We start from the raw sequence: 23,744 nt of genomic DNA, 5'->3' as shown, positions 1-23,744 counted from the left end.
TTTAAGCATGATGACATCACCACGCGATCATGCTGGGAGCATGTGGTGATGTCATCACGCTTACCAGCAGGTCCTTCAGAAGCAAGAAAGGAGCAACTGAATCTGCTCCTTCAAGTGGAAGATAAAAAACATTACAACTGAGGACCTGGGGGACATTATGTATACTGCAAGGGTTGGGATTATTATTATTATTTTTTAAAAGCCAATGAAATCCGTGTATTTTTAACAGTTGGAAAAGTGGCCAAGGCTAAACTCCCAGTGTCCATGTCCGCTCACCACAGAGTACAAGTTTCAAAACAACTACTGGGATTTAAATTCAAATACGGAAGCGACTTTCTCGAAGCGTTGCATGACGGGTATTGTAGTTCCTTCATAGCGCTGTGGACTAGATAGCGCCCTGGAGAGAACCCGCTTTCCCAGAAGCCTCTGGGCGGCCCCGGTGCTTGCTGGTGCGAGAATGAATCAGTGGCGTTGTTGTTAACGCCATATTGAGAGCAGAGGGAAGGAGACCGAGCCTGGTAACGCACGGCGGCGTCCTGAGCTGGTGCAGCATCCCGAGCCATCCTCCTCAGCCCCGCCGCTCAGCGCCCCGCAAGCAGCTGATACCTCCCCGGCACCCCGCCCGGCAGAAGCACCGACGAGGGGGGACTGCCGGAGGCCGGGCGATCCAGGGAGCGGAGCCGAGTGACATCCTGCCTGCCCGGACATGGCCTGTGGAGCCACCCTTAAAAGGACTATCGACTTTGACCCGCTCCTCAGCCCGGCGGCCTCCCCGAAGAGAAGGAGATGCGCCCCCCTCTCCCCCTCCGCTCCCTCCCCACAGAAATACCTCCGCATGGAGCCGTCACCCTTCGGGGAGGTGTCCTCCCGGTTGACCGCAGGTAGGGCCTTGTGTGGAGGATGGATGATGGGCAGTGTGGGGGGGCATGTATTGGGGGAGGGGGTGCTTCCCCTCTCGGGCCCTGTGCTGCAGGCTCCGCCAGGGATCTGCTCGGCCTTTCATTGATTGGGAATGGAATGGCTTTTGTTCCCCCGGTAATTACCAGTGATGGGTGAAACAATAAACCTGCTAAAGGAGCACTCCTCCCCCAACACAGCTGGCCCCCAAGGTGGAGGGTGTTGTCATGGTGATCTACCGGCACATCTCCTACAAGTCGGGCCGCCTTATAGTTTCTGGGGGTCCTATTTGTAGACTAGGAGGCTACTTGTGCAGCCCCCTCTCTACTGGTCTGGGTATGGGCCCCCCTCTGAGAATGGAGCGCTGGGCAAGGAAAAGGGGCACCATCGCTGGATCAGTGGGGGTCTCCCTCTGATCACCAAGTCATTTCCCATCCTAGCCATAGGACGCTGACAAACTGCCACAAAAACGTACCTCGGGGCATCTACCGTAGCATGCTGCGGTTTTATCTCCGGACCAAAAAAAACGGAAGACTTGTCTGAATGCTGGATCCGGCTTTATTTTCCATAGAAATGTATTAGTGTCGGATCCGGCATTCAAAATATCAGAATGACGGATCTGTCTTTCGCAGACCGGTAAAAATGTGTGGGGGGAATCGAAACGGGTCTGTATGACAGACGGATCCGTTCTTGCAATGCATTTGTAAGACGGATCAGGGTCCTGATCAGTCTTAAAATGCCATCAGTTGGCATATGTTTTGCTGGATTCCTTTGGCGCAAGTGTGAAAGTAGCCTTACTGAGCCCCTAATGTAAACCCGCCAGTTGGTGCTCCAGTGCATGCTGTCTGACGCAGAGAGCTTCTGTTTTGGACACTACTGAAATCCGCGCACCGGTTTGCCTTATGCCGCATTCACACGTCAGTGTTCGATCCGTGACTTCGGTGCGGATGAGGCTTTATAGCGGCTAAAAGGGTCGGTCCTGTGAACGGAGATGTTTGGGCAAGGTTATAGGCATTACACAGGACCACGTGCCTCTCAGGATGGGCCTGTTAATAGTATACCGTCTTCAGCGTGAAATCTACGGAGGGTCTTACTCCTGAAGTCGCCTGCGATCACGCTGGCGGTTGTGTTCGCACACTTCTGAAAGAACCCACCAAATGTTTGCTGTATATTTGCGGCCTTTATGCGTCATGACGGGGTGTTGTGTACACAGGTCGGGGTTAGCGTGCGGGAGCGACACCTGAGGGCAGGGCTTTACCCTTTCAGATCGGGAAATACAGACGTTTGGAGTCTCTGTGGAGATATTGGGGATTATGGTGCATAATTACATCTCCGCCCAGTCCCCATTATAGTGAATGGGGCCGGGCAGAATTCCGGAAGCGCACGCGTGCAAACGGTAGTACGGATCTGGCAGGCTGTTCCCCTGCCAGGAAAGACTAACGCCAGTGTGAAAGTAACCTTACCGTGTTTTCTGCACTATAAGACGCAGCCCAGGTTTAGACGACAGCTGCATACACACCTGACAAACACAGCTCTGCTACTTATAAATCTCTTACATACACAATCATCCCATCTACACTAGCCTCCTACAGCCTAGCTGGCATAAATCAGAACTGAAGCCTGCCTACCTGGCTGATCGTTGTTGCCCAGAGGGTGGTGATGCTGGATGGTCTCTGGCATCCTGAAGTCCAGGCAGTCTTGGAGGCGCAGGCCTCAGAAGATGCTTAGGTCGTTGTCACAGAGCTGCCCAGGGCAATGGCAAGCTCTGGAGGTTAGGCATGTTGGATTGGTGGTGGCGTCTACCATCACTCGATCAGCCTCACTTCGAGAGTTTGCCTTCAGCCGGGCAGCTCCATGATCATGATCTAGGTGTCTTCTGAGGACTGCCTGGACTTTAGGATGCCAGAGACCATCCAGCATCGCTGACCCCTCAGGTAGGCAGGCACATTGATGCCGGCTTCAGTTCTGGTGTATGCCAGTGAGGCGGTAGGAAGCAGTCAGGGGTTCTGGTACTGCTGGCCTACTTTGGCTGCGGACTGTAAGGTGCAAGACTTTTATTTTTATTTTTTTCTTGCTAAAAAGTGTCTTATAGGCTGAAAAATACTGTAAATGGCATCATCTTTTATAAGGCTACTTTCACACTGGCGTTTTGGCTTTCCGTTTGTGAGATCCGTTCAGGGCTCTCACAAGCGGTCCAAAACGGATCAGTTTTGCCGTGATGTATTCTGAATGGAGAAGGATTCGCTCAGAATGCATCAGTTTGCCTCCGATCAGTCACCATTCCGCTCTGGAGGCGGACACCAGAACGCTCCTGATGAAGCGGAGCCAAACTGATCCGTTCTGACACACAATGTAAGTCAATAGGGACGGGTCAGTTTTTCACTGGCACAACAGAAAACGGATCCGCCCCCCTATTGACGGATCCGTTTTGGCTATGTTAAACATAATACAAACGGATCCGTTCTGAATGGATGCATGCGGTTGTATTATCTGAACGGGTCCGTCCATGACGGATCCTCACAAAACGCGAGTGTGAAAGTAGCCTAATCTGTACAGATCTAATAAAAAAAATTATATATATATATATATATATATATATATATATATATATATATATATATATATATATATATATATATTAGGGCTGCAACGATTAATCGACTTTATCGATAATAGTTACTGCCGGAATAGTCTGCTGTGAGCAGCGGGGCCGGGGCTGTTATGGGGAGGGGGATCTGCGCACGGCCCTGTTAAGGGGAGGGGGATCTGCGCACGGCCCTGTTAAGGGGAGGGGGATCTGCGCACGGCCCTGTTAAGGGGAGGGGGATCTGCGCACGGCCCTGTTAAGGGGAGGGGGATCTGCGCACGGCCCTGTTAAGGGGAGGGGGATCTGCGCACGGCCCTGTTAAGGGGAGGGGGATCTGCGCACGGCCCTGTTATGGGGAGGGGGATCTGCGCACGGCCCTGTTATGGGGAGGGGGATCTGCGCACGGCCCTGTTATGGGGAGGGGGATCTGCGCACGGCCCTGTTATGGGGAGGGGGATCTGCGCACGGCCCTGTTATGGGGAGGGGGATCTGCGCACGGCCCTGTTATGGGGAGGGGGATCTGCGCACGGCCCTGTTATGGGGAGGGGGATCTGCGCACGGCCCTGTTATGGGGAGGGGGATCTGCGCACGGCCCTGTTATGGGGAGGGGGATCTGCGCACGGCCCTGTTATGGGGAGGGGGATCTGCGCACGGCACATATAGCATAAGATGCTATATAGTGTCATCCACAGATCTTCCCCATAACAGCGCCACCCACAATTTGTTTTAATATGGCCTTTGAACATCGATTATTCAAATAATCGTTAGCTGCAGCCCTAATATTTAATCAGCGTGCAAAAAAGGCCACTTTGGGCCAGTGGGAGTAGGGTTTATGTAGGGGAGTATTTAAACCTAGAAAACCGGAGTCAGAGCCCAAGGTCCTATTACATGGTATATGTGCACTTGTTTAAAGGGGCTTTCACGTGACCAGCTGCAAGTAAAAGGGGATTACGATATTGGCGGCAGCACATCCCTGGTGATTGTCCTGATCCTCAGCCAGTCAGGGTAGTTGCTGCCCCCCTGTATCTGCACCCACCATGTTGTCTATGTACAACATGTACATTTTGCTGCAGCTGTCATGTCTATGAAGGTCAAGCAGTAATGGATCAGCACATGGATGTCTGATATTGTGCGTCCAGGGATGACAATTACATCTGGTTGGTAATGGAGTCCACAGGACTGCTGTATACTAGGGGAAGCAGGTACCTACTGACCGCTCACATAGGAGTGCAGTCCCATGGCACTCGCCCAGCCATTCAAGAACTGACTAATATGTAATTGTGAAGCAGTACATGTTATATTGTGGTGGTTGGTTGCGTTTCTAGCACAAGGACTATTTATGGCATTTTAGGACTGCGCTAGATGCATTAGTGCATTTGGCCTGATCCACAGTAATATGTCCACTCCACCCCCACGTAGATGTAGGTAAAGATTAAAGAAAGTGTTCAGAATTTCCTGTATGTAAAGCGGTTTTACAGCATTGGGCTAGGCTAGCACGTTTAATTATTGGGGGGGGGGGGGGGGGGGGTGTTTGCCCCAAACAATGGACTGCCCAACCACTTAGTGTGGGATTTCAAAATCCCTGACCACTTTGCTCTCAGGAAGATGAGCTGCATGCATGTCTATGGGGGGGGGGGGGGGTCTGTAGAGATAGCTGGTCGCTATTAGCAGAACCCCACTGGGTCGGGTCCCTACTATTGTGATCGGTGCAGATTCCATCTTGGGATCCTGCAGCGTTTGTAGCTTTTTTGGGTGTAACCTGTGGATATGACATCATACCCCTTGAAACTTTAGCACAGCCCCTATTAAAGAGGCTCTGTCATCAGGATCAACCCTATGAAACCAGCTGACCTGCCTGGTGGGACTCATCACGCTGATTAAGACGATACCTTTCTTTTGTCTGTATGTTTAAAAACAGATTTCTCTGCAGCTATTTTTTATATGCAAATGAGAAGTTTGAGCACCAGGAGGCGGGGCTGAATCCTTTGAGCACTGCTTTGTAACACCCCCTGTGCTCTGCCCTTGATTGAGGGGGCTCGACATGCTGGGGGCAGAGCTGTGTGCTAGCAAGTAAATATCATATACTCCATGTACTATAGCTTTACCACATTCAGATCTGCTCAGAAAGCTAATCTATCACAAGCGCAATATATCATTATACAGACACCAGTAATGTCTGTTAGCTTATAAGCATGGGGGAAAAAATACTTCTATGTGATAATGCTAAAGCTTGATGTTAAAGGGGTTCTCCAGGAATTAAAAAAATGAAAATACTTAAATATTTTAGAATAAATATATCCACAAATACCTTTCATTACTTAGAATGGCTTGTTTTGTCTAGGGTGCAATCATTAGGAGAAATAAAATGGCTGCCGTCCTATCAGTACACACAAAACCTGTCCTAATCACACAGGAGGACAAGTTACTTCACCACAATGAGTCATAGTGCTGCCTCATCCTCCTCTCTGCTCTGCTTGTCAGAATACAGATGAATCTGTGATGATGGAGATGATGAGGAGACATGAGAGGAGGGTGAGGTGTGGCTAATGAGCAGCAGCATTTGTTTACAGTCTCCATTACCACAGTCTGTCATCTCTGTACTTCATGTCTCCTCATGAACTAAATTCCCCAGAGATTCAGCTGAAGTTCTTATCTCTATTCAGGATGATAATCCCTGACAAGTAGAGAGGAGGAGGAGGCAGCTCTTTAGCTCAGTGTTGTGAAGTAACTTGTCCTCTTGTGTGATTAGGATAAGTTTTGTGTGTACTAATAGGACGACGGCCATTTTATTTCTCCTAATGATTGCTCCCCAGACAAAACGAGCCATTCTAAATAATGAAAGGTATTTGAGAATATATTTATAATAGTTATATTTAATCCTTTCTACCCTGGGACAGTTTTCACCTTCCTGCCCAGGCCATTTTATTTTTTTTTTATTTTTTTTGCAAATCCGACATGTCACTTTATGTGGTAATACCTTTGGAACACTTGTTTATCCACGCCATTCTGAGATTTTCTTGTGACACATTGTACTTCATAATGGTCATAAATTTGAGTCAAAATATTTCACCTTTTGGTAAATTTGGGATTTTTTCACAAATAAAAAATTTCAATTTCTCTGCTTTTAAAACGGAAAGTGATACCTCAAAATATTTATTACTTAACATTCCCCATATGTCTACTTTGTTAGCATAATTTTAAAAAGTGTATTTTGGAAATTTTCTTAAGGACCAGTTCAGGTCTGAAGTCACTTTGTGGGGCTTACATAGTGGAAACCACCCATAAATTACCCCATTGTAGAAACTACACCCTCAAGCTACTTAAGGCTACTTTCACACTAGCGTTGTTTTAATCCGGCGTTCAATTCCGACACCGGAACTGCCCGCCGGATCCGGAAAAACGTGTGAAAACGGATTACATTTGAATCCTGATCAGGATTTTGATCACAATGAAAAAATGCATTGGAAAAAACGGATCCGCCATTTATGGACTTTAACTTTTTTTTTTCACATTTTTCGGGTTTAACATGCAAAAGCCGGATCCGTTTTGACTGAACACACAGCGCCAGATCCGGCGTTAATGCAAGTCCATGGGAAAAAGGCCTGATCCGGCGTTCAGTCAAAGTGTTCAGGATTTTTGGCCGGAGGTAAAAATACTGCATGCTACGTTTTTCTGAAAAGCCTGATCAGTCAAAAAGACTGAACTGAAGACATCCTGATGCATCCTGAAGGACTGACTCTCCATTCAGAATGCATGGGGATAAAACTGATCAGTTCTTTTCCGGATTTGAGCCCCTAGGACGGAACTCAGCGCCGGAAAAGAAAAACGCTAGTGTGAAAGTACCCTAAAACTGATTTGACAAACTTTGTTAGGCTACTTTCACACCTGCGTTCAGGTGTCCGCTCGTGAGCTCCGTTTGAAGGAGCTCACGAGCGGTCCCGAACGCAGCCGTCCAGCCCTGATGCATTCTCAATGGAGGCGGATCCACTGAGAATGCATCCACCTGCCAGCGCTCAGCCTCCGCTCCGCTCAGTGAGCGGACACCTGAACGCTGCTTGCAGCGTTCGGGTGTCCGCCTGGCCGTGCGGAGGCGAGCGGATCCGTCCAGACTTATAATGGAAGTCAATGGGGACGGATCCGCTTGAAGATGACACAGTATGGCTCAATTTTCAAACGGATCCGTCCCCCATTGACTTTCAATGTAAAGTCTGAACGGATCCGTTTGCATTATCATGAAAAAAAAAAAAAAAAAATTTTTTTTTTTTTTTTTTGTTCATGGTTATGCAAACGGATCCGTTCTGAACGGATGCAAGCGTTTGCATTATAGGAGCGGATCCGTCTGTGCAGACACCAGACGGATCCGCTCCTAACGCAAGTGTGAAAGTAGCCTTAAAGGAAACCTGTCTCCAGGATTTTGTGCATAGAGCTGAGGACATAGGTTGCTAGATGGCCGCTAGCACATCTGCAATACCCAGTCCCCATAGCTCTCTGCGCTTTTATTGTGGTAAAAAAACGTTTTGATCAATATGCAAATGACCTGATATGTGTCCGTAGATAAGTCCAGCGGAAAGGAGCCCAGCACCGCCCCGCGTCCTCCGAATCTCCTCCTTGCTGGCTGACGTCACAGAGCTGGAGCGCCGCTAGCTCGCGCATCGCGAGATTTCGGCGCTCCAGCTCTGTGACGTCAGCCAGCAAGGAGGAGATTCGGAGGACGCGGGGCGGTGCTGGGCTCCTTTCCGCTGGACTTATCTCCGGATACAGGACACATATCAGGTTCATTTGCATATTGATCAAAACGGTTTTTTTGCACAATAAAAGCGCAGAGAGCTGTGGGGACTGGGTATTGCAGATGTGCTAGCGGCCATTTAGCAGCCCATGTCCCCAGCTCGAATCACAAAATCCTGGTGACAGGTTTCCTTTAATCCTTTAGGTGTTCCACAAGAATTAAAGGAATATGGAGATGAAATTTAAAAATTTCACTCTTTTGGCAGATTTTATTTTTTCTTTAACACATCGAGGGTTAACAGCCAAACAAAACTCAGTATTTATTACCCTAATTCTGTGGTTTACAGAAACACCCCACATGTGGTCATAAACTGATGTAAGGGCACATGGCAGGGCGCAGAAGGAAAGGAACGCCATATGGTTTTTGGAAATATTACAAGAAAATTTAGACTGGCTTATTCATAGTCATAGGTGCACATCCATAAAGCAAACATAATTAATAAAAACAAATGGCTGCACACACATAAGCAGTAAACCTGAGAAATGGGGATCATTCTAAATTCAAGTGGTATTATACCTACTATAAATGGATCAATGGAAGCTCTTAACACACATTTTGATCAAACTTGTGTCGGGCTGTATGTGTATATGGTTTTTGGAAGGCAGATTTTGCTGGACTGGTTTTTAGATGCCATGTCCCATTTCAAGCCCCCCTGATGCACTTTTACAGTAGAAACTCCCAAAAAGTGACCCCATTTTGGAAACTAGGGGATAAGATGCCAGTTTTAGTGGTACTATTTTGGGGTACATATGATTTTTAATTGCTCTGTATTATGTTTTTTTTTTTTGTGAGGCAAGGTAACCCCAAAAAATGGCTGTTTTGGCACAGTTTTTATTTTTTACAACATTCATCTAACAGGGTAGATCATGTGCTATTTTTATAGAGCAGGTTGGTACAGACGCAATGATATCAAATAAGTCTACTTTCTTTGTTTCAGTTTTACATAAAGCATTTTTGAAATAACATTTGTCTCCATTTTCTGAACGCTTTTTTTTTTTTTTTTTTTTTTTTTTTTTTTTTTTAACCTACTGTTCGTCTTGTGCAGGGGCTAGTTTTTTGCAGGAATAGTTGACGTTTTTATTTGATTTTTTTGAACATTCATTATTACACTTTATGGGGCAAGGTGACCAAAAAAATTGGTAATTTTGGCACAGTTTTTATTTATTTTCCCATCGTTTACCTGAGGGGTTGGGTCATGTGAAATTTTTATAGAGCAGATCGTTACGGACGTGGCAATTCCTAATGTCTACTTTTTCTTATTTAAGTTTTACACAATAATAGCCTTTTTGAAACCCCCAAAAAGTTTGTCTCCATAGTCTGAGAGCCATAGCGTTTTTAAATTTTTTAACCAATTGTCTTAGGTAGGGTCTCCTTTTTTGCGGGATGAGGTACTATTTGGGGGGTGGCATACGCCTTTTTGATCGCTTGGTGTTGCAATTTTTGTGCTGTTAGGTGACAAAATGGCTTTTTTGGCACTGGTTTTATTTTAATTTTTAAGGTGTTTACCCTGAGGGGTTAGGTCATGGGATATTTTTATAGAGCTGGTTGTTACGGACGTGGCAATACCTAATATTTATCCTCGGGATGAGATGACCGTTTTGGTATAATTTTGTGGGACATACTCCTTTTTGATCGCTTGGTGTTGCACTTTTTGTGATGTGAGGTGACAAAAATGGCTTTTTTTTGACACAGGTTTTTATTATTTATATATTTTTTATGGTGTTTATCGGACGGGGTGGCAAATGTGATATATTTATAGAGCCGGTCGTTACGGACGCGGCGATACCTAATGTGTGGTGTGTGTGGTTTTTTTTTGTTTTTATTATTTTTTATGACTAACTTTTGGGGGTCTGATCCCCTCTGCAATGCATTACAATACATCTGTATTGTAATGCATTGCCTGTTAGTGTATTACTCAGAGTAATACACTAACAGGTTGTCTAGGAGACCCAGCCTGGGGCTGTATCTCCCAGTAGAAGGAAGGTCCCGATGCCGTGCAAGGCATTGGGCAGCCTCGCCACAGCAGCGCGGGGACCCGATGGGCTCCCTCACCCGCAGCAAACCCCTTCTATGTCGCGGTCAGCTCTGACCGTGGCATACAGGGGGGGGGTTAATGCTCCGGCATCTGGGTTATCATCGATGCCGGCGCATACAGCAGGGGTCCGGCTTACGGGAACAGCCGGTCCCCTACAGATGATCAGGCGGGCGCAGCTCCTGCACCCGCTCGATCAGCGGGCCGTAATAGTACGCCACTCGCTGTGCAGTACTAGTATGGCGCTGGGCGGGAAGGGGTTGTCTCATCTGATAGTCAGTTGTTGTGTTTTATGATGTTATTTTCAGTCACTTTGTAATGTACTTCTGTTTTCTATATGGCTTCTCTTCCCCGTTTTCTTTCATTAAAGACCCTGCTCGTCTCGAGGGGTTACGGCCACTGCTGAAATGCACTTGTGGTGGCCGCACTTTCTTGGAGATAGCTATCCGGCCTTTCTGGTGGCCGGGAATCGCGGGAGCGAGCGTACATAGAGGCCGGTGTTTGTGCATTCGCTCCCGGCCACCTGGTATGCATTCTTGGATTAGCTCTTGCACCCGGCCACCTTGTTCTTCTATAGAACAGCCCTGAAGCTGTTCTCTACAGTTATGCTAGGAGGGTAAATAGTATAACAGGTAATATACAAATCGCAAGTGCCGGCTGTCATCTTGTGAAAGATGACTGTAGGAAAGCTTCAGATCTGACCTGAAAGTTTCCTACAGTGGTTGGCAGAGCGGCCCTATCTGTCTTCTGGTAACCTCATCAGGAGACAGACATCACTGCTTGCTGGGACCCACTGTTATCTCTATATGCAGTGAGCTATGGAGGGCTGCCTGTGTGAGCGCGCATGGAGAGGCAAGGGTTACTGTCAGGAGGAGAAGCCCCGCTCCAGCTCAGAACTAAGACCGCAGAGATGGCAGAAGGTGAGACAACCCATTTAAGTATTTTTATTTTCTTAATTCCCGGAGAACCCCTTTAACCACCTCAGGACCGCCGTACGCAGGATTGCGTCTTTGCGGCGGTCCTGTTGTTCTGGGTGGACGCGCCGGTGCGTCCTCTCGCGAGACGCGAGATTTCCTGTGAACGCGCGCACACAGGCGCGCGCGTTCACAGGATCGGAAGGTAAGCGAGTGGATCTCCAGCCTGCCAGCGGCGATCGTTCGCTGGCAGGCTGGAGATGTGATTTTTTTTAACCCCTAACAGGTATATTAGACGCTGTTTTGATAACAGCGTCTAATATACCTGCTACCTGGTCCTCTGGTGGTCCCCTTTGTTTGGATCGACCACCAGAGGACACAGGCAGCTCAGTAATATGTTGCACCAAGCACCACTACACTACACCCCCCCCCCCGTCACTTATTAACCCCTATTAGCCCTTGATCACCCCTGATCACCCCATATAGACTCCCTGATCACCCCCCTGTCATTGATTACCCCCCTGTCATTGATCACCCCCCTGTAAAGCTCCATTCAGATGTCCGCATGATTTTTACGGATCCACTGATAGACTGATCGGATCCGTAAAAATCATACGGACGTCTGAATGCAGCCTTACAGGGGAGTGATAAATGACGGAGGTGATCACCCCATATAGACTCCCTGATCACCCCCCTGTCATTGATCACCCCCCTGTAAAGCTCCATTCAGATGTCCGCATGATTTTTACGGATCCACTGATAGACTGATCGGATCCGTAAAAATCATACGGACGTCTGAATGCAGCCTTACAGGGGAGTGATCAATGACTGTGGTGATCACCCCATATAGACTCCCTGATCACCCCCCTGTCATTGATTACCCCTCTGTCATTGATCACCCCCCTGTAAAGCTCCATTCAGATGTCCGCATGATTTTTACGGATCCACTGATAGACTGATCGGATCCGTAAAAATCATACGGATGTCTGAATGGAGCCTTACAGGGGAGTGATCAATGACTGTGGTGATCACCCCATATAGACTCCCTGATCACCCCCCTGTCATTGATTACCCCCCTGTCATTGATCACCCCCCTGTAAAGCTCCATTCAGATGTCCGCATGATTTTTACGGATCCACTGATAGACTGATCGGATCCGTAAAAATCATACGGACGTCTGAATGCAGCCTTACAGGGGAGTGATCAATGACTGTGGTGATCACCCCATATAGACTCCCTGATCACCCCCCTGTCATTGATTACCCCTCTGTCATTGATCACCCCCCTGTAAAGCTCCATTCAGATGTCCGCATGATTTTTACGGATCCACTGATAGACTGATCGGATCCGTAAAAATCATACGGACGTCTGAATGCAGCCTTACAGGGGGGTGATCAATGACAGTTGGGTGATCACCCCATATAGACTCCCTGATCACCCCCCCCTGTCATTGATCACCCCCCTGTCATTGATCCCCCCCCCCCCCCCTCTGTAAGGCTGCATTCAGTCTTTTTTTTGGCCCAAGTTAGCGGAATTTTATTTTTTTTCTTACAAAGTCACATATTCCACTAACTTGTGACAAAAAATAAAATCTCACATGAACTCACCATACCCCTCACGGAATCCAAATGCGTAAAATTTTTTAGACATTTATATTCCAGACTACTTCTCACGCTTTAGGGCCCCTAGAATGCCAGGGCAGTATAAATACCCCACATGTGACCCCATTTCGGAAAGAAGACACCCCCAGGTATTCCGTGAGGGGCATATTGAGTCCATGAAAGATTGAAATTTTTGTCCCAAGTTAGCGGAACGGGAGACTTTGTGAGAAAAAAATAAAAAATATCAATTTCCGCTAACTTGTGCCAAAAAAAAAAAATTTCTATGAACTCGCCATGCCCCTCATTGAATACCTTGGGGTGTCTTCTTTCCAAAATGGGGTCACATGTGGGGTATTTATACTGCCCTGGCATTCTAGGGGCCCCAAAGCGTGAGAAGAAGTCTGGTATCCAAATGTCTAAAAATGCCCTCCTAAAAGGAATTTGGGCCCCTTTGCGCATCTAGGCTGCAAAAAAGTGTCACACATCTGGTATCGCCGTACTCAGGAGAAGTTGGGGAATGTGTTTTGGGGTGTCATTTTACATATACCCATGCTGGGTGAGATAAATATCTTGGTCAAATGCCAACTTTGTATAAAAAAATGGAAAAAGTTGTCTTTTGCCAAGATATTTCTCTCACCCAGCATGGGTATATGTAAAAAGACACCCCAAAACACATTCCCCAACGTCTCCTGAATACGGCGATACCAGATGTGTGACACTTTTTTGCAGCCTAGGTGGGCAAAGGGGCCCACATTCCAAAGAGCACCTTTCGGATTTCACTGGTCATTTACCTACTTACCACACATTAGGGCCCCTGGAAAATGCCAGGGCAGTATAACTACCCCACAAGTGACCCCATTTTGGAAAGAAGACACCCCAAGGTATTCCGTGAGGGGCATGGCGAGTTCCTAGAATTTTTTATTTTTTGTCACAAGTTAGTGGAAAATGATGAGTTTTTTTTTTTTTTTTTTTTTTTCATACAAAGTCTCATATTCCACTAACTTGTGACAAAAAATAAAAACTTCCATGAACTCACTATGCCCATCAGCGAATACCCTGGGGTCTCTTCTTTCCAAAATGGGGTCACTTGTGGGGTAGTTATACTGCCCTGGCATTCTAGGGGCCCAAATGTGTGGTAAGGAGTTTGAAATCAAATTCTGTAAAAAATGACGAGTGAAATCCGAAAGGTGCTCTTTGGAATATGGGCCCCTTTGCCCACCTAGGCTGCAAAAAAGTGTCACACATCTGGTATCTCCGTACTCAGGAGAAGGTGGGGAATGTGTTTTGGGGTGTCTTTTTACATATACCCATGCTGGGTGAGAGAAATATCTTGGCAAAAGACAACTTTTCCCATTTTTTTATACAAAGTTGGCATTTGACCAAGATATTTATCTCACCCAGCATGGGTATATGTAAAAAGACACCCCAAAACACATTCCCCACCTTCTCCTGAGTACGGAGATACCAGATGTGTGACACTTTTTTGCAGCCTAGGTGGGCAAAGGGGCCCACATTCCAAAGAGCACCTTTCGGATTTCACTCGTCATTTTTTACAGAATTTGATTTCAAACTCCTTACCACACATTTGGGCCTCTAGAATGCCAGGGCAGTATAACTACCCCACAAGTGACCCCATTTTGGAAAGAAGAGACCCCAAGGTATTTCGTGATGGGCATAGTGAGTTCATGGAAGTTTTTATTTTTTGTCACAAGTTAGTGGAATATGAGACTTTGTAAGAAAAAAAAAAAAAATGAAAAAAATCATCATTTTCCGCTAACTTGTGACAAAAAATAAAAAGTTCTATGAACTCACTATGCCCATCAGCGAATACCTTAGGGTGTGTATTTTCCGAAATGGGGTCATTTGTGGGGTGTTTGTACTGTCTGGCCATTGTAGAACCTCAGGAAACATGACAGGTGCTCAGAAAGTCAGAGCTGCTTCAAAAAGCGGAAATTCACATTTTTGTACCATAGTTTGTAAACGCTATAACTTTTACCCAAACCATTTTTTTTTTACCCAAACATTTTTTTTTAATCAAAGACATGTAGAACAATAAATTTAGAGCAAAATTTATATATGGATGTCGTTTTTTTTGCAAAATTTTACAACTGAAAGTGAAAAATGTCATTTTTTTGCAAAAAAATCGTTAAATTTCGATTAATAACAAAAAAAGTAAAAATGTCAGCAGCAATGAAATACCACCAAATGAAAGCTCTATTAGTGAGAAGAAAAGGAGGTAAAATTCATTTGGGTGGTAAGTTGCATGACCGAGCAATAAACGGTGAAAGTAGTGTAGGTCAGAAGTGTAAAAAGTGGCCTGGTCTTTCAGGGTGTTTAAGCACTGGGGGCTGAGGTGGTTAAGGCCCTTTTCACATGGGTGAGTTTTCCACGCGGGTGCAATGCGTGTGGTGAACGCATTGCACCCGCACTGAATCCGGACCCATTCATTACTATGGGGCTGTGCACACGAGCGGTGATTTTCATGCATCACTTGTGCATTGCGTGAAAATCGCAGCGAGCTCTATTTTGTGCTTTTTTTTCGCGCAACGCAGGCCCCATAGAAGTGAATGGGGCTGCGTGAAAATCGCAAGCATCCGCAAGCAAGTGCGGATTCGGCACATAACGGAGCCAAACGGAGCCTACGGGCCCCATAGACTATAATGGGGGTCTATTCAGTTTCCGCTTACAGGAAGATTTTCGAAGCTGAGACAAGTCGTGTATGCAGGACTTATGTCTCCACTTAGGTTTCCACTGAGAGGAAGATTTTAACGGACCCCATTATAGTCTAGGTAGGGCAGTGATGGCTAACCTCTGGCACTGCAGCTGTGGTGAAACTACAACTCCCAGCATACTCCATTAATTTCTATGGAGTTCTGAGAACAGCCAAGCAAGTTTACATTTTGGGAGTTGTAGTTTTATCACAGGTGAAGCTATAGTACATAGAGTATATGAGGTTTACATGCTAGCACACAGCTTTGCCCTTGTCAATCAAGGGGCGGGGGGGCGTGTTCAGAGCAGAGTGTTTTTTCAAATTGGTACTCAAAGGATTAAGCCCCTCCTCCTGGTGCTCAAACTTCTCATTTACATATGAATCCAAAAGCAGATTTCTCTGCAGCTACTTAACATACAGAGAAAAGAAATGTATAGTTTTAATCGGCATGATGAGCCCTACCAGGCAGTATGCCTGTTTTTAATTGGGTTAATCCTGGTGACAGAGGCACTGTAGAGCCCCCGTGCCAGGACCCTGTATAGCAGCACAAGCTGAGACCCGCAGTGCTCTGTGCCTACGTGAAGCAATATATTCTCTAGATGCCACATTTCTTCCTCACAGATTTGTATGGAGAACCTCTAACATTGGAGATGCATAAAGCCCATATTACAGAAAAGTACCACAATTCTCTCTTGTAGCCCACCAACTGAAGCTGGCCCTATGATCCTCTGGTGGTTGTAGAAGGCAGAAGACTTCTGCTGTGGTGCATGTTTGACATGTGAAGTTCTCCCAGTATGGCACTAGGCGTGTAGGGATGTGGTATGTCTCATTTCCAGCAGAGGACTGGTCACGAGCTGTGGTTAGAGCACTTGCGCAATTGTCTTGCTGACATCTTTGCAGTAACTTCCTGCCCGGCCTGAGAAGTTGGTACCTGTTGTGCCTCTGTACACGGGGCATTTGGGCTATACGTCAGACATGAACTTATTGTATGCCATAAAGACTATGCAACCTGTGAACGGAGGCGGAGTGCCTCCTTTTGCTTTGAAGGTATAAGCCTCATCTGACAATTGAGAAGATATAAGCAGGGTATACACAGGGACAGATTTATCAAAACTAGTCTAAAGTAGAACTGGCTTAGTTTCCCATAGCAACCAATCCGATTCCACCTTTCATTTTTCAGAGCAACTTTGGAAAATGAAAGGTGGAATCTGGATGGTTGCTATAGGCAACGAAGCCAGTTTTGCTTTACACCAGTTTTGATAAATCTTCCGTAATGTCTTCTACCCTGAACATGGATTGTGGGATAAGCGGTGACACTTGGGTGTAAGCGACTTCTCTATTCCCTCCTGCTATAATGCTGCACGTATCTGCTATTAATCTCAACCCATCCAATGGCGGTCTAGAACATCTAGTTGGCCCTTAGAAATAATCAGCTTGCCTGTGTCTGCAGAGGTCCATGTATGGTGCGCTAGAGATGGGAGAGCAAGTCTAATCCAAAGGCAGGAAGCCATAAAAACTCCACACTTTAATCCAGATCAGGAATGCTCAACCGGTGGCCCTCCAGATGTTGTAAAATTACAACTCCCAGCATGCCCTTCTGTAGGCTGTCTGGGCATGCTGGGAGTTGTAGTTTTACAACATCTGGAGGGACGCAGTTGGGCATCCCTGATCCAGTTATTAAAGGGAACCTGTCGCCATGAAAACGCCATGTAAGCAACCGGCAGCATGGTATAGAGCAGGAGGAGCTGACCAGATTAATATGTAGTTTTTTTCAGAAAAAATTCAGTTAAACTTGTATTTCATTCATTTGTATAACAGTCATAGAGGGCAGGCCATCAATCACTGAGGTGGTCCACCTCCCTGACTTCAAAGAATGAGCAGGAATAGAAAAAAACTACATATCAATCTGCTCATCCTGCCGCAGCTCAGTTTCCATGTTCAACCGGACGGGATCCTTTTTAAATATAGTTCCTATCCCACAGCCCTTGTAGCCAGCCTACGTTTCGAACCTGCATCTTTCCAGATGGCCATCTAGTTGGCGCTTGGGCTAGACTATGTATGCTTTACATCTGCCTCCTGCACATGACTATTTTATTTCTAAATCTGATCTGCATTTTTTGTGGATCAGATGCAGACCCATTCTTTTCAATGGGGCCACAAAACATGCGGACAGCGCCCCATGTTCGTCCTACAAAAACTAGAACCTGTCCTATTATTTTCCATTGGCGGAGAAGAATAGGCTTTTTTTACAACAGGGCGCAGCATATTGCTGGATGTGCACAGTATCCGTATTTTGTAGAACCGTGGTTTCCAGACCGCAAAATGCATCCGGTCGTATGCATGAGGCCTTAGATAGCTGCAGCTATGATTGTGAATATGCTGGAGAGCAGCGAAGTTAAAGGGGTTGTTCGGGATTGGGGACATTGTTGTATGTGCACAGCAGTCCCCTAAATATTACATTTATACCTGTCCTAACTTTAACAGATATTTCTGATGCCCCATTTGCAATTCACAAAATCTCAGCCAGAAGTGCCGGTTTTCTGAGAGTCAGTGACTGGTCCCTTTCTGCAGAGCGAAGCCTCTTCCGCTTCGCAAGGAAGCCCGTGACGTCACCATCAGCCACAGTAATTATTCACAGTACATGGATGGGCGGCAACAGACCGCGCTAAGCCACGTCCCTCTGGTCCGGTGAAGTCACCGGGCAGGGCGCTTTATTACTAATGAAGGAGGCGGCATATGAATTAGGGGGGCGGATGCACGGAGGAGCAGACAGACACCAGAAATCACGCGGTACTGCGCTGTGCTGGGACCCAGAAGGCAGTGCGGCAGGAAGTTACCGCATACATAAACAGATGTCAACAAGCAGTGGGGGACTGTTGGAGCCCGGCTGAAGTCGGAAAAATACATAATATCTTCTGGGGGGACCTTGAAACATCTATTAATAGTGAGTAAAGTGTTTTTGTAAAAAAAAAAAAATGTTTATCCTGGACAACCCCTTTAAACCCTTGTGACTATTTGGGTGTAAGGTGTTGGAGTAACCCAGGTTTTACTTTCTTTGCAGAACAAATCCTTTACAACATAAAGCAGGAGTATAAGCGCATGCAGAAGAGAAGACATCTAGAAAGCAGCTTTCAGCAGACGGAGCCCTGCTCCACTGAAGGCCAGTCACATCAGTTTTTACCTGTGGGACAAAATCTACCCGGTAAGTAAATGGCCATGAGCCCGTTGGTCTCTGCAGGGAAAGTTACATGGGAGTGGTCACTGACTGGCTCACATGTAAGTAATGGTCTGACATGACATGGAGGGAGGGTCGCTTTCTGTCCTGCAGCAGTCAAAAGGGTTAATTGATGAGAATGAGCTGACCCTATGCCATGGGCAATTTGGAAATTCGCATCATATTGTGCATTTAAATATGAGCATTGTTCTTTTCATTACAGGAACATCATCCGCATCACCACTGAGGAAGGAACAGCCACTGTTTACTCTGAGGCAGGTTGGAATGATATGTGAACGTCTGCTAAAAGAACGAGAAGATAAAGTTCGTGAAGAATATGAAGAAATTTTGACCACAAAACTGGCAGGTATGGTTAGTCTTATGCCCCATGATTCTTACATAATGGATATTGGTAGAAAACCCCCCATTGTCATACTCTGTTATTCATGGAGTAACAGGTTTTATATGTATTTTATTATTTCAAGGCTGGTCATCTCGTGCCCCTCTGCTCAGGATTGGCTCCAAAACGTCATTAACATGCGCTCGGTACAGCTTTACAATGTATGGGCTCCACTGAGGCAATCTAAAAAAGTCTCGCGTAAGGCTACTTTCACACTAGCGTTCGGGTGTCCGCTCGTGCGCACCGTTTGAAGGGGCTCACGAGCGGCCCCGAACGCATCCGTCTGGCCCCAATGCATTCTCAGTGGAGGCGGATCCACTGAGAATGCATCCGCCTGCCAGCGCTCAGCCTCCGCTCCGCTCAGTGAGCGGACACCTGAACGCTGCTTGCAGCGTTCGGGTGTCCGCCTGGCCGTGCGGAGGCGAGCGGATCCGTCCACACTTACAATGTAAGTCAATGGGGACGGATCCGCTTGAAGATGACACTATATGGCTCAATCTTCAAGCGGATCCGTTCCCCATTGACTTACAATGTAAAGTCTGAACGGATCCGCTCAGGCTACTTTCAGACTTTAGAAAATTTTCTAAGTAATAATGCAGACGGATCCGTTCTGAACGGATGCAAACGTCTGCATTATCGGAGCGGATCCGTCTGATGAAACATCAGACGGATCCGCTCCGAACGCTAGTGTGAAAGTAGCCTTACTGGTGTTGATAAGTCTTGTGCCCGGACCGTTAGTTTTCTGCGCATACATTAGGGTTTCAAAATCCGAATAAATGATTCACAAACCCGTTCAGATGTTTAAACATTAATATATGCGCAGAAACTAAGTCTGGGCGCAAGACTAGAAAAGTCTTGTGTTACGGAGCGCATATTATTACGAATTGGGTTCTGTCTGAACCCACTTTGCTTAAAGAGGACCTTTTCACTAGATTAAATAATCTAAACTAACTATACAGACATGTAGAGCGGCGCCCAGGGATCTCCCTGCACTTACTATTATCCCTGGGCGCCGCTCCGTTCACCCGGTATAGGCTCCGGTATCTTCATATGTTCGGCTCCACCCAGTGGAACCTGCCGGGGTCTCCTTCTCCCAGGCTGTAGCGCTGGCCAATCGCAGCGCTCAGCTCATAGCCTGAGAGAAAAAAAAACCTCTCGGGCTATGAGCTGAGCGTTTCAATTGGCCAGCTCTACAGCCTGGGAGAATGAGACGCCGGCAGGTTCCCCTGGGTGGAGCTGAACATATGAAGATGGCCTATACCGGGAGAACGGAGCGGCGCCCAGGGATAATAGTAAGTGTAGGGAGATCCCTGGGCGCCGCTCTACATGTCTGTATAGTTAGTTTAGATTTTTGAATCTAGTGAAAGGTCCTCTTTAACCCTACTCCAGGATATCTGAAACCAAAAGAGAATTAAAAGGGTATTCCGGATTTAATGATAACATTTCTTTATTTAGAGAATAGAATCTTGAACAATTTTGTAATGTATTTAAAATTTTGCTCACAGACCTTTACATCCATGTAGTAGTCTCTCCTTAAAAAAAAAAAGTTTTAGTCCTGTAAAATGCATCCATAGGAGAGTTGGATAGGACTATACGTGGCATCAGTCAGTCGTAACCTGGCTTTCAGTTAACTGCCCAGGTATCCAACAGGTGAATAGTTGTGGAGCAGAACATATACACTGTATAAAGTATTACTACCTGCATTATTGCCTCATATCAAATAAATGATGTGAATGTCACATGACTGTCACTGATACAGTACACAGGACTATACCGTCCTACTGCATAAAGGGGTCAACTGTCTGATATAAGATGGGTACGGTATGCATAAAGGGGTCAACTGTCTGATATAAGATGGGTACGGTATGTATGCAGAATTTTAAATACACGTATTTTAGAAAATTGCTTGATTTCCTATTATATATAAAAAAAAACAAAAAACACGAATACCCCTTTTAAGGAAGGACACATCTGTGAAATGCAAGTTTTCTCTTCTGAGCCATACGTATGTACTAAAGTTTGCTCTTGCTCTGAGGATAACATTGTGATGACTTCCTCCCATTACTCTTTTAGAACAATATGATGCTTTTGTGAAGTTCACGCATGACCAGATTATGCGACGATATGGAGAGCAGCCTGCTAGCTGTAAGTATGAGAGCATGAACCTTTAGGTCTAGTGAGATTGCTCATTTCTGACTGGGGGGGGGTATGAATGGGATAGTAAGAGAACATGGCCTTGTGTAATGGCATCTCTGTCTGAGTGAATGTGGATTAGGTGCCAGGCAACATATACACAAGAGTGGGGTAAAATTTTTTCTAATGCAGCCAGCCCTTTTTGTAACATAACTGAGGTAGATTGGCAGGCCAATACTATTAATTAGCTTTAATTATACATGATTAGAGGCAGGGATACCGCTGGGACAAGCATAAACTAATGGCGCCATTGTGTATTTCCAGGTTGCTTATAAGTCAGTGATGTAAGGAAATTACTACAAAAACAGTATTGCATTGTAAATGGGAACTGTCATGTCCCCCCAAAAAAGTAAAGTGGACAGCTAGCTTGCCTTTTATTAGCTGTGGCCACCTGCTCTGGACACTGCCGCCGCTCCTGAGATCCAGTGCTCTTCCTGGGCTTCCTTCCGCGCTGTGCTGTGACCTGATGTCGCACTGAGCGAGTTCAGAGAGCACCGACATCCGCACACTGCGCAGGTCACAGCACAGTGCGAGGAGCATGCAGGAGAAGACTGGGAAGCAGTGAGTACAGAGCCTGTGCGGGGGGGCCTGTGAATAGAGCTCCCCTGTACTAATGAGCGCTTATAATCGGAGCGCTCATTAGTATTCGCCCCAGTGAAGTGTCTTTATAGGGTGAAAAATACAGTAGGAGATTAGAATGTGATTGAAGTGGGACAGTTGGGGTCAGTACATGGGCAGCCACATCTCGGCACTCCTAAAAACATCCATCATTTGCTATACTAAAGGACTGTTAAAGGGATTGTCACCAGAATTAACCCTTTTAAAATAGCTGACATTAGCGATGTGCTAATGTCAGCTGAACCTAACTAGCCTATTCCTACTTTTATCTATGCCCCCGTTACTCCAGAAATATAGCTTATATAATATGCTAATTAGCCGCTATGTTGCCCCAGCTTCTAGAGGTTCCCTCCGTTCTCCCACCTCTGGCCAGGCAGCGTTGGTCTCCTACTGCCGGCCCTGTCCGCTGTGTAAATCTCGCACCTGCGCCATCCCCGTTCACTATTGGACGCAGTGAGTGAAGGGCGCTCGCCAGCTGCCTCACTGTGCCCAATACTGAACAGCGCAAGATTTCCCCAGTGAACAGGGCCAGCAGTTGGAGGTGAAGGCTGCCTGGCCCTGTCAATCTAGTGTAGCAGGGCGTGGCCAGAGGTGGGAGAACGGAGCCTCTAGGAGCAGGGGCAACGCCCCTTGTACCTAGAGGCTAATTAGCATATTATAAAAGTAAGATTTCTGGAGTAACGGGGGCATAGATGAAAGTAGGAATAGGCTAGTTGGGGTCAGCTGACATTAACACATCACTAATGTCAGCTAGCTTAATAGGTGACAGAAACCCTTTAACTTGTGATGCACATCTGCACACTGGAGCCAGCAGGGGGTGACTCCTGCTTGTCTGGATTTTTAGGTTTTTGCTAAGTGATGTAAATTTGTCTGAGTTTATAACAGTCTCCCTTTCTCTGCAGATGTCTCATGAATCGTTCCTCGCCTCTCCCGGCTGTTCTCCCATGTTGCTGCAAGATGTCCTACTTATGAATTGCAGCAAGGCCATATTTCCCTACCCCGTGAACACAGCTTATTTCAAGCTTCTGTCAGTGGCAACCACTCTTATGCAGCAACTGGTTTTCGAGTGCTCCCTGATGTCAGTGCCACCTGGATGTGGATCTATGCTACCTGTACTAATATACCAGTGGCCTCATTGCTGTATCATTGAAATCTGGCTTCTTTTTGTTAATGTTTTAAAATGGATAAAAGCTGGTGTTCAGGAACATGCCCTGTACCTGTTGTAGAAATCAGTCTTCTTGATAACTTTTAACAGTTCACTACAAACGCAGCGTCCACTGTCAGAACGGTGACGTAAGCAGTGGGACTTTTTTTTTTTTTTTTTTTTTTAAATGACATTTATCGGATCTGACTCTGGAAAAAGTAAATAGGGCATGTGCATTTTAAAGAACTTTTGTGGGGGAAGTAAAACGGATTTGATTACTTGTTTTGTAGTTTTTATTTATTCTATCCGTCTTTAACAAATGTTTAATGCATTTTTTTTTCTGTCTTTCATTGTTTAACTGCCTTGTAGTACTGGAATTTAGTTGGAAAATAAAAAATGTACAAAAACTTTTTTTCCCCCAATATGTTCCGAAGGTAATGACTGTACAGCAAATATTCAGAAATGGTCTTACTCCTTTTTTTTAGGGCGTGTGTATGGGGGAAATTATTACAGTAGTGGCATGACAATATCATTACTACGCCAGTACCATGTTCCCTTTTATATTGGAACACTATACAGAGATCCTGTTGGAGCTGAATTATAGGGTTGTTCTGTTCCAGGAGGAAACTGGACAACACTTGGGATCTG

At 46.1% G+C, this 23,744-nt stretch overlaps 1 protein-coding gene across 1 annotated transcript; it reads left to right on the top strand.

Moving 5' to 3' along the window:
• Window positions 1-429: 429 nt before the first annotated feature.
• Window positions 430-23,503, top strand: AKIRIN2 (akirin 2). The gene is made up of 5 exons (XM_040428750.1): window positions 430-881; window positions 18,589-18,729; window positions 18,965-19,108; window positions 21,215-21,286; window positions 22,855-23,503. The coding sequence occupies exons 1-5, from the start codon at window positions 707-709 to the stop codon at window positions 22,863-22,865; spliced, it is 543 nt and encodes a 180-aa protein (XP_040284684.1). The 5' UTR covers window positions 430-706; the 3' UTR covers window positions 22,866-23,503.
• Window positions 23,504-23,744: the final 241 nt, after the last annotated feature.

The sequence above is a fragment of the Bufo bufo genome, chromosome 4 (genome assembly GCF_905171765.1).
Source record: "Bufo bufo chromosome 4, aBufBuf1.1, whole genome shotgun sequence".
Classification (NCBI taxonomy): domain Eukaryota; kingdom Metazoa; phylum Chordata; class Amphibia; order Anura; family Bufonidae; genus Bufo; species Bufo bufo.
The sequence above is the reverse complement of the archived record's forward strand: the minus strand, read 5'-3'. Positions and strand labels throughout refer to the sequence as shown.